Source organism: Lottia gigantea, assembly GCF_000327385.1.
Source record: "Lottia gigantea unplaced genomic scaffold LOTGIsca_72, whole genome shotgun sequence".
In the NCBI taxonomy this organism is placed as follows: Eukaryota; Metazoa; Mollusca; class Gastropoda; family Lottiidae; genus Lottia; species Lottia gigantea.
Window position 1 is genome coordinate 1,136,565 of NW_008710427.1, and position 10,859 is coordinate 1,147,423.

General features: G+C 29.6%; 1 protein-coding gene across 1 annotated transcript; it reads left to right on the forward strand.

Annotated features, from left to right (window-relative positions):
* Positions 1-673: 673 nt before the first annotated feature.
* On the forward strand, positions 674-1,533 carry LOTGIDRAFT_131117 (hypothetical protein; the record flags this gene model as incomplete). The annotated part of the gene is made up of 2 exons (XM_009066006.1): positions 674-886; positions 1,351-1,533. The coding sequence occupies 2 exons, from the start codon at positions 674-676 to the stop codon at positions 1,531-1,533; spliced, it is 396 nt and encodes a 131-aa protein (XP_009064254.1).
* Between the last annotated feature and the right edge of the window lie 9,326 nt (positions 1,534-10,859).

The following is a 10,859-nucleotide window of genomic DNA, read 5'->3' on the forward strand; positions in this document are numbered from 1 at the left end:
TTTTGATTTTTATTTTGTGTGTCAATGTCATTATGAAGATGATCCCTATTGATTTTCGTGATGATCGGATAATTTTTCACCGAAATATCGTGTCTGACTTGACGTTTTTCTCTATTAGCTATATTGTGCAACTCGTGCTCACTCTACAGGCTACAATTTTTTACAGATTCTTTTGATTTTTATTTTGTGTGTCAATGTCATTATGAAGATGATCCTTATTGATTTTCGTGATGATCGGATAATTTTTCACCGAAATATCGTGTCTGACTTGACGTTTTTCTCTATTAGCTATATTGTGCAACTCGTGCTCACTCTACATGCTACAATTTTTTACAGATTCTTTTGATTTTTATTTTGTGTGTCAATGTCATTATGAAGATGATCCCTATTGATTTTCATGATGATCTATCGATTTTCATGATGATCGGATAATTTTTCACCGAAATATCGTGTCTGACTTGACGTTTCACTCTATTAGCTATATTGTGCAACCCTGTAGTCACTTAAGACTGTTTAATCATTTCTGACAGCTGCCAGTGGGCGTATGTTACCTTGCCTGGCAAGCTATCTTTATTTAAAGTCAAAGCTGCCAGTGGGTGTATATTACCGATTCTATCTTATTTTATGTTCGTTTGATTTTCAGAATGTAGTATGTGAAGTGAAGACTAACATCATGGGGTTTGGTACACAGTTACAAGGGCGTATATCTCACAGGGCCCTAATTGAAGTACAGGATATAGAAATTAAAGTATTAGAGAATATCAAGAGATGTATGGCTCTAAGAGTAGAAAGTGATCGTCAGTATGCTACGTCATTAGCTAAAGTCATTGCACAAGCTCAAAAAGTTGATTCTTCTGAGTTCAGTGACACCTTAACTTTTCTGAAAGTAAGTGATACCATGGATAACTAACACACAAGATATTATTTCAAATATTCATATTGATCTATATTGAGTATCACAGAACAATACTTTTCTCTGGTTCATTACACAGTTTCATAAAAAGGATATGAACTCGTAGCACAGGCTAATATTTATGCAAATTGGATCATGTAGTCATGTATCATATAAAAAGAACAATGTGGCATTTAGTTACCACATGATCGTGTTTATCTGGATCTTATTTGTTACATATTTACAGAAAGTTGCAAAAAAGGTGGACCTCAAAATGAAAGCTCTTTTGAAATGAATTAATCTTGTATCATGATATAATCCAATGGCATTGATGTATGTATGTATGTATACAGTTGTCAAAAGACCACACAGAGTGAAATACTAAAAAACAAAGATACTAAATATTTCAGTTAATGTTTAATAGTGTTACTATATGTATGTAATATATTATATCCTAGGTATGGGATAATATAGTCAGTGAATCAGATGTATTTTTAAAACAAGTAAGAGAGAATGCTGATACATTGGCAGGTAGAACACTCGATACAATGACTACTATTATTAATGAGAAGAAAAATATGAGAAGATTTTATGTTGAAGAGAGAAATAGATTAGAAACTGATTTTAGTAGAGTAAGTTAAATATCAACTAAAAGACGTCAAATCAAACTTTTTTTTTCACATTGAAATGTCCATGTTGATCATGACATATATTAAGAACAATAACTACCCATGCAAGTATGAGTGTACTCCCTTCAAAATGACTGGACCCTAATGGGAAGATATTCCCATCCTCTAGAAAACAGCGTGTTATTATATATTTGTACTATCATGGCCTCTACAACATCTTGTCTTCTGTTAACTAACATAAATTTTATCATCAAACACTCAAATTTTTTGAAGTTACAAGAAGATGTACAGAAATATAAACTAGAATATTGTAAAACTGTTGAAAGATTAAAAGCTGAAAAAATCAAATGTCAAGAGTTACAATCAAAAGGTATGTTGAAGTAAATCATATACAAGTTTATTAATGTTCAATATCAATCTTAAGTTGAGCTAAGTTACATTATCTAAACAGTTTTAATACAGATGAAAGATCCATAGTAATTAACATGTCATCTGTAAGTTCTGTAACTGTTCAGAATACATGCTCAATCAAAAATATTTCTTTTCCCTAAAATATTTATATAAGACATTTGTATTTATTTGTTGTTTTTAAGGTAAAGGTGGGTCTAAAGTAGATGAAGCTAAGAACAAGTTAAATAAAACAACTATTAAGTTACATAGATTACACAATGATTATGTATTAGCTTTAAGAGAGGTAGAAGAACATCAATCTGTATATTTAGGTAATACATTACCATCCTATTTAGATTATCAACAAGCAGCTCAAGAACTTCTTATATACCAAAGGTAAGTTCATAATCTTCTTTGTTTTAAACCGTTAAATTGGCACATGACCTTAGCAATGATCTCAATTTGTTATTGAATGCTTGTTATGGTATGTTTGTGGCCATTGATTCTTGAAAATATTGTTTTGAACTACCACGATATATGTATTACTTCAACTTTCTCAATTAAGCTTACTATATTGTTTACATTATGTTCAGTTGTGTTTTGATTAAATTTTGTCAAATAAACAATTGTGGCTATCAAGTGGGAAATACAGTTGATGAATGAAGTTGAATAGTAAAATCAGGTGTTTCTGTCATTCTCACTACACCTGCTGCAGTACTTATTTTGATTCAGGCTAATATTACTCTGTAGTAATTTAGAAAATATAAAACTATATAGAAATTTATATTAAGTTAAGTAGATTAGATTTCAAACTATGATAGATTCAGAAATTTAGGCACTTGAAAAGTGTAGTTGTGAGAACTAGGTTTTGATGTTTGTTATTGTTATTCTTAAATTTGTCAAGATATATCTGTGATAGGAATTAAATGCATAGTATTTATTTATAATGATAGAAACATATCTTCCTGTTTATATTATTTTGATTGTGATTCATAGTCTTTTCCTTTTCAATTTTACAACTTACTATGTTCTTTATATGACTTATAACTTTATTAATTATATTCATTGGAAATTTGGGAAGGATATTTGTTTTCATTGGATATCATTTGTGTGACGGTTCAAAACCTTACAACTAAGAAATAAAATTGAATGCAAAATTTTGCGCACAAAGTATAATAATGCTCCTGTGAAAAAATACTTCATTATATTAAATGTTATTATTCTGGATACCACATTGGAAAAAAGTTTTGCCTTAAATGATAAAAATCATAAAAGAAATTTGAGCATCTTTATTTACTTTTCTACAATTTTTAGTGAAAGTATGATCAGGATACTAATATGTTCCCCACAATTGATAAATTTCTACTTTTATATTGAAAGAATGATATAAACATGTATAAAACTGGGCTAAAAGAGCCTGAGACTAATTTTCACAGTAGCTTTGGAGATGTGATGTTTGGTTTATAAAGTTGTATTTTACAGTAAATTTGTACTAGAAGAATACCACAAGTTAACAGATTATTCAAGTAGTCAGTATCAAAGGATATTTGATAAAATAGGTAGTGATATAGATAGTATAGTACCATCTACTGAATACACTAAATCTTTTATGGATAAATATAAGTAAGTTAAACAAGAGGCAATATTAGATTATGATTCTGTTAAACTTGTGCTGTCTTTCTTATTTTTACTTGTCTTGTCTCAGTATTTTCTTAGTGTTTTTAAGCAGTTTTAATCTAATTCCTTGTTTTGACTTTGAATATGTCATAAGAAAAAGCTTAGCACTATCAATTTAATAATTATGAGCTGTAAAATCGTTGGAGACTGCTTAGACTGATTTTGATATAGATGATTTACTTTGACATCACATATGCTTAGAAAACTGTGAATTTTCTTTTTTAAAAGGTCTGAGCAGTTAACAGCAAATATATTTGAATTTGATGAAAAAGCAATAGACTGTTTTAGTGTTTCGTTACAACCAAATGTATTAGAAGTAGATGATGTTACATATGAATTCTTACTACAACGGTAAGATTTGATAATTTGTATTCTGCATTTCAATATAAATGATCTTATTTCCAATATAATATTTGATATTGGTTAACAACATTGGCTCCTTATGATCAGAAAAAATTTGATTATAGCTGAAAATAGCACTACAATTTTGTTGAGAATATTTCAAAAAATAGAAACTATCCATGAAAACCCTTAAATCTGAACCTTTGAAAGAACAAAATGAATTATTGTACCAAGACAAAATGCTGTCCTTGATATGTTATGAATTCATAAATTTTCTATAGGTTACATTCTTAATATTTTTAATTTCAGGAGAACTCAATTACAAAGTCAAATGAATGAATGTCAAAAAAGTTTAGAAATAAAAACCACACGACATAAAAGTTTATCTGTTGATTTAAATAGATTAGAAACAAGACTAGCTGTTAGTAAAACTACAGAATTAGTCACAGAGTAAGAAATTATATGTTCGTCCGTCCAAAATTGCTCGTAAACACTCTACAAGACACAATTCTTGACGCATTTTGACAAAACTTGGTGTGAGTGTTCGTAACCACCCAAGGATGAACCCTATTGAAAATCAGAAGAATCGAAAAATATTAAGTATAAGTTATTGCCCTTGTTCTTCAAAACGCATTCAATTTTTAGCTCGTAAACTGGCATATATTACCTTGCCTGGCAAGATATCTTTGAATAGTTACATTTATGGCCACTAAACTTAAAACATGTCACTGTCTCATTGAAATAAGTAGACCCTTGTAGATGTTCTTTAATTATATGACTATCTCTGACTGACAAAAAATTATACCAATGGATGTTTTGTTGTCTTCTATTAATCCTATACCTTAAAGTTTAACTCATATAGGAATATCTTCTGTATATAAAAAAAAAATCGGTATAATTTGTTGATTTTTTAACAGATACAGTGAAAAGAAGAAAGAGTTTATAATATTAGAAAAAGAAATGTGTGAAACAGAATCTAACTTACAGAAATTGAGGAATATATTTGATATTATTAGTAAACCATTAGATGATTTAGGTGATAGTAATCCACCCACAGTATCCAATTTATTAGAAAATGGAGACTTGGTTAGTAATTTAATGTGATATATAAGCTAGATGACTAGATTATACTTTTAATGGAGTTATTTACTTGACATGTGATAGACATAGCATATTGTGTTTCATCCATGCACAGTTCATTTATCATTACCAGATATACAAAGCTCAAAACATATATGCCAATCAAGAATATTAGCCATGTTCTGTGCTTAAAAATTTATTTGTTAGACTTAGATATCTAAGAGTTAGTGGAATTTTAGTATGATATATAACAGATATGAAAAAACATTTATATAATGAGGTGTTGTTATTTTTTCATATCAGATGTACGTTAAGGTAAAAACCATTGAGAATTGTGTGTGGGTGCTTCTAGTATTGTCAGTTATTATTACTATTGATGTTATTTAGGTGTACATGTAGGATATTGGTGTTAAATATGTGTTTATTGTTTAGTAGTTAGTATATCTATAGTTCTATAGTCAGTGTATTATAATAAAGCAAAAAGTATTACCAAATTTATCACACTTTAAAAGTTAAAGTTATAATACGATGTGTATAATCAATCATAAAGCTTGTTTTCATGATAACAAAACAAACAGATCAAAGCAAACATAATAAATACAGTTTATACAACGGTTTTGTGTATAAAAATCAGACAAAATCTGAGATAATCTGACTTTAAATAAAAAAGAAATTGTGATTAAATTTTGTTGACTTGAGCTTATCAATGTCCAACAGTTGCAACTAGTTAATCATGTGCTACTTTTTGCAAAAACTGATGACCTGAGTGAGAATCTGTGATCAATTAAATAAAGGGTCTTGAAGTTTCGGACAGTCAATTTCTCAATGTTTTGCTCATGTTAAGATCCCCTTTAATTACAGAGTATAAAGAGGGGGCTCATCTCGGCATCTTTGAGAAATGAAGCCAGGTTTTATCTGCTTTACTTACATCAATTTTTTTTTGCCTTATTATTAAACAAGACTTTAAATTTTGTGGTATTTGGAGTAAACCCTATTTTTGTGTAACCCTTATATGTTGACTCTTTATAATTTCTTTCTAACTTTGTGGTTTTGGGAATTTTTTGGAGTAACATCAACATTGATGAATATAGTTTGCTAGAAATAAGTTCTGGAGATAAAAATTTTAAATGTACATCTAGAGAGAAATTTGAATTATGTTCCATGATAAAACTAGACAATCCTTTAAAACTTTTAATCCTAATAGATATCTTATATTGAACTTGGTATACATGGTTTACAATCAACTCTTCCTATTCATAAATTTTTTTTACAATAAACAAATTGGGCTTTGCCTCAGTTTTTCCTATTAATTTACAAACTAAATGTATGTTTGTTGAAATAAGAAAAGAAAAACTAAGTTAAACTTGATTTATTTTATGATGAACAAGGAATGTGATGAAAGATGTATAACAAAATATTGCTGTTTTATTTCTTATGATATTAATAGAAATATGTCAAAATATTCTTATACAGTTGCTGAAGTTCTGAGCTGTGGATAAAACAATTTTAAGTAACTTTAAGATTTCAAATTGCAATTTAAAAAAAAAAGTTAAATAGGTTGCAACCAAAAGATCGTTAGGGATAGATGATAGATGATTTAGCTTTCATTATTTATGAAAGATGTGACTATTTGATTTATTTGCTAATTTAGATTTATGATTACTAATCTTCATGATTATTTAAGATATATATTACTTTATAGGATACAAGCTCAACATTATCCACATCATCATTGGCAACAAAGAAAAAGAAGTTTGTTAATTTGTTCCGTCGAAGAAGTGAGAGTCCACCTTATAATTTAGAGAATGTTACAGAAACTAAGAAAACTAAAGAAAGTAATAAAAAAGGGGGTGATGGTTATGAACAACATGATTTAGATCCTCCAAATGGTAAAGCTAGTCCATCATCACCTAGATTGAAACTAGACGACTCTGTTGATATACATATTGTAAGTATTGATATATATATACCCCACATAATTCTGTTTATATACATGTTGTAAGTATTGTTATATATACAAGGCGACTCTGTTGATATACATATTGTACGACAAGACAACTCTGTTGATATAAATTTTGTAAATATTGATATATATTAACCAGACAACTCTGTTGCTATGAATAGTTATCTTCTAGTAATGTTCAACTCCAAGTAATGTATTTTTTTGGGTATATAATTGCAGGATTTTAGTGACTTACCAGTAAGATTACAAGATGATGAATGTTTTCATGGTGTATTACCTAGAGAAGAAGTACAGAGATTATTAAATAATGATGGTGACTATTTAATACGTGAAAGTAAAAATAAACGTACTAATGAAGTACAATATGTATTGTCAGTATATTGGGAAGGTTATAAACATTTTATTATACAAGGCTCAGAGGTAAGAAGAATTATGCTAGCGTATTGTATGATTGAGAAATATGAACTACATTAGATATTAATGTTAATCACTTTAGGGCATCTAGGTATCTTTCATTTCATTGCATTTTGTTCATGAAGCCTGCACTAAGTGTAACATATGAGTGGACATCAAGAATCCCAGCAAACATTATGTTTATAGTTTATAATGATAATGTTTCTTTACAAAAGTATGGTTGACATGAAAATCAGAACAAATACAAATGTTAGATTGTTAATTTCAGGGGGAATGGAGATTTGAAGGTCAATCATTTCCAACTATATCACAGCTAGTAAAATATCAATATAGTATAGGTACACCAGTGACAACTAAATCTCAAGCTATATTACGCAATGCTATTAAACGTGAAGCTTGGGAATTAATGAATGATGATATAACATTGGAAATGAAAATAGGCAATGTAAGTTTATTTTATCTTTCTTTTGGACTATACTTATGAATTGAAAACGTGTCCAGATTGAAATAGATATTATGGTAATGGCACAATTTTCCCTTAATACACTCTGCCTGACCTAATCTTCCATGGAAGAGTAGTAGGCCTTCATTCATATCCAGAAAATTTTTAAAAATTGTTTGATTTGATGAAATTTTGTCCTTCAAGTGACATGAATGATCCAACAAGTATGATGAGAATGTGATTACCAGACATCTTATCTGAATATTTAAGATTTGTTTTTCAAATCATTACCTCCAAAAACTTAAATAAAACTGTTTTTATTTTAGGGTAATTTTGGTGAAGTATATAAAGGATATTTTCGACCAAACAATACTGTTGTGGCAGTTAAAACTTGTAAAGATACGCTATCAGAGGATCAACGTAAAAAATTTTTACAGGAAGGCAGAATATTAAAACAGTACGATCATCCTAATATAGTAGAGTTTATTGGTATAGCTGCCTCCAGACAACCTGTAATGATTGTTATGGAATTTGTGTCAGGTTGGTTTAACTTTATACAAGATTTGTCAGTGTTCACCTGATTTAGTCAGAAATTTTAAATAAATTTTAATTGTGTTTGATATTTAGAATAAATGTCATTTGATATTCAATTTATTTGCTGCATTCCAGGTGGTGCCTTATTGTCATATTTACGGAAACAAGGAAGAATACATACTAAAAAACAATTAACACAAATGTGTGTTGATGCAGCTAATGGTATGAGTTATTTAGAGAGTAAAGGTTGTATCCATAGGTTAGTATACATTACCAAACATTACCTATTGTATATATCAAATCAGTGCAGCAAAGAAGAATTTTGGTCTATGAACTAAAAGTTGATAAAATACTGCATATTAATCATTATAATTTCCAGGGATCTTGCAGCTAGAAATTGTCTGGTTGGTGATAATAATGTAGTTAAAATATCAGATTTTGGTATGTCTAGAGAAGAGGGAGAATACCATGTGTCCCAGGGAATGAAACAAATACCTATCAAATGGACGGCACCTGAAGCACTTAACTTTGGTAAATTGGTCTTACTTGATTTTATGAACTGACTAAACTGAGATTATAAAGTTATTTGATTTAGTAATTCTCTTATACAAAGACTGCAAAAGTACCTCTAGAAAGATCATTTCCTCTATTGATGATTAAGTTATGTAATGTCAATCTGTGTTCGGCTATTAGCTCTAATTGTAGTTCCAGGCACGGTCAATATAACAGCCCAATAGTATAAATTGATTGTTGTTTATTTTGATATTTATTTACTATAGGTGTTTATACATCATTATGTGATGTGTGGAGTTTTGGTATATTAATGTGGGAAATATTTTCTTTTGGTGTTACTCCATATACTGGTACAACTAATGCTCAAGCAAGAGAGAAAATTGAAGATGGTAGGTATTCATGTTTGTGCTTCATGAGAACTTATCAACTAGAATGAATATTTTCAAGTGTTCCAAATCACATCTATTAACTTAAGCTTTTGTTACATTAGGTTAAAGTCATTCAAATTCTGGGTTCTTATTTTGGAAAAGTGAACTTAACATGATATTTGTAGTCAGGCCATCTGTTGATTAATTACTAGAATTGATATTTATTTTATATTTAGTTTTATTATCCCATCCAGTACTGTATTTTCTCTTAGTTTTCGAGATGAAGGTCAATGTTGATATTTAAAAGATGCAACTGAAGTCCCCACAGAATTTGAATAAGTGTCATGAAGACAAAAAGGGGTCAGATGACTGTAGGCAATCAGACTTTAGATGTGCATCTATTCATTCACTTTTCAAATCAACCCCTATATTAATTGACACTTGAAAATTCCTCTCAGGAAAATTTTTGTTTTTTTCTTCAGGATATAGGATGCCCCCTCCTGCTGGCACACCAGATGAAATATATACTTTAATGAGAAGGTGTTGGGAATATGAACCTGAAAAAAGACCTCATTTTGATGAAGTTTTCAGAACTTTATCTTTACATGTGAATAAACTTTGAAAAAAGAGTCAGCTAGAGTGGTGTATAGCAATAGCTGTGATTGAATTATGTATATCCAGCTTCACAGATGTACCGTGTTCCAAAAGTGCTAAGAAGATATAAGATCTGATGAAATGAGCATGGTTCAAGTGCCCAAATTATTCTGTTGTCTATAAAGATAACAGACTGCAGTGTTTATATATCCCTGAATAAAGCTAAATGAAATATGGAATGTTGCAATTATTTCTGTAATTAGAAAGAACTAAGATGCACAACAGACGAAGACATGACATAAGCATCATAAGGTGCTACACAATAAAATCCTTTATATATATGTGTGTGTGTGTTATGATACCTTGTTGGTCGGTTTAAAACATGTGCCTCTATCTACTGTTATGTTGTTATATTAGTTAGTACTCAGTGGCGTTTCTATGGTTTGACTCCCCCAATTTCAAATTTCAAACCATTGAGTTCTTAAATGCCCCCCTTGACAGTTATGTGGCTGCCATGTTATGCTTTATAGAAACGCCACTGTTAGTGCTCCAAGTTTTTGTTCTTTCATTGCCAAATAAGATAAGTTGCCAATTTGTATACAAATCATGTACATTTTGTGGTCGAAGAAATTCCGTTCCTATATACTGCCTGTGTTTATTTGTTCCAATCATAATTTAAAACTTACATACAAAAGTATTGTTATAAATACTTGCAGTCCTTGAGGCTCATCTATCATTTGGCTAGTTAAATTTAGATCATGAATGTAAATTATTGGTAATTGAAATTAAGAAAAGTTCTGTATATCTATGCTCTGACAGCAGTATGTCTTTAACAAGACTTTCCTGAATGATCTAGAGAGATATATATATAGTATATTCATTTAACACAATCAGTTTGTTTAAAGTAAGAGTTTACATCAATTGATAACAGATAGATAACAATTTAATCAAAAGTTTTATGTTTCTTGGCTTATGTTATCTTGCCTTGCAAGTTATCCTTATTTAAGTACATGTACTTTAA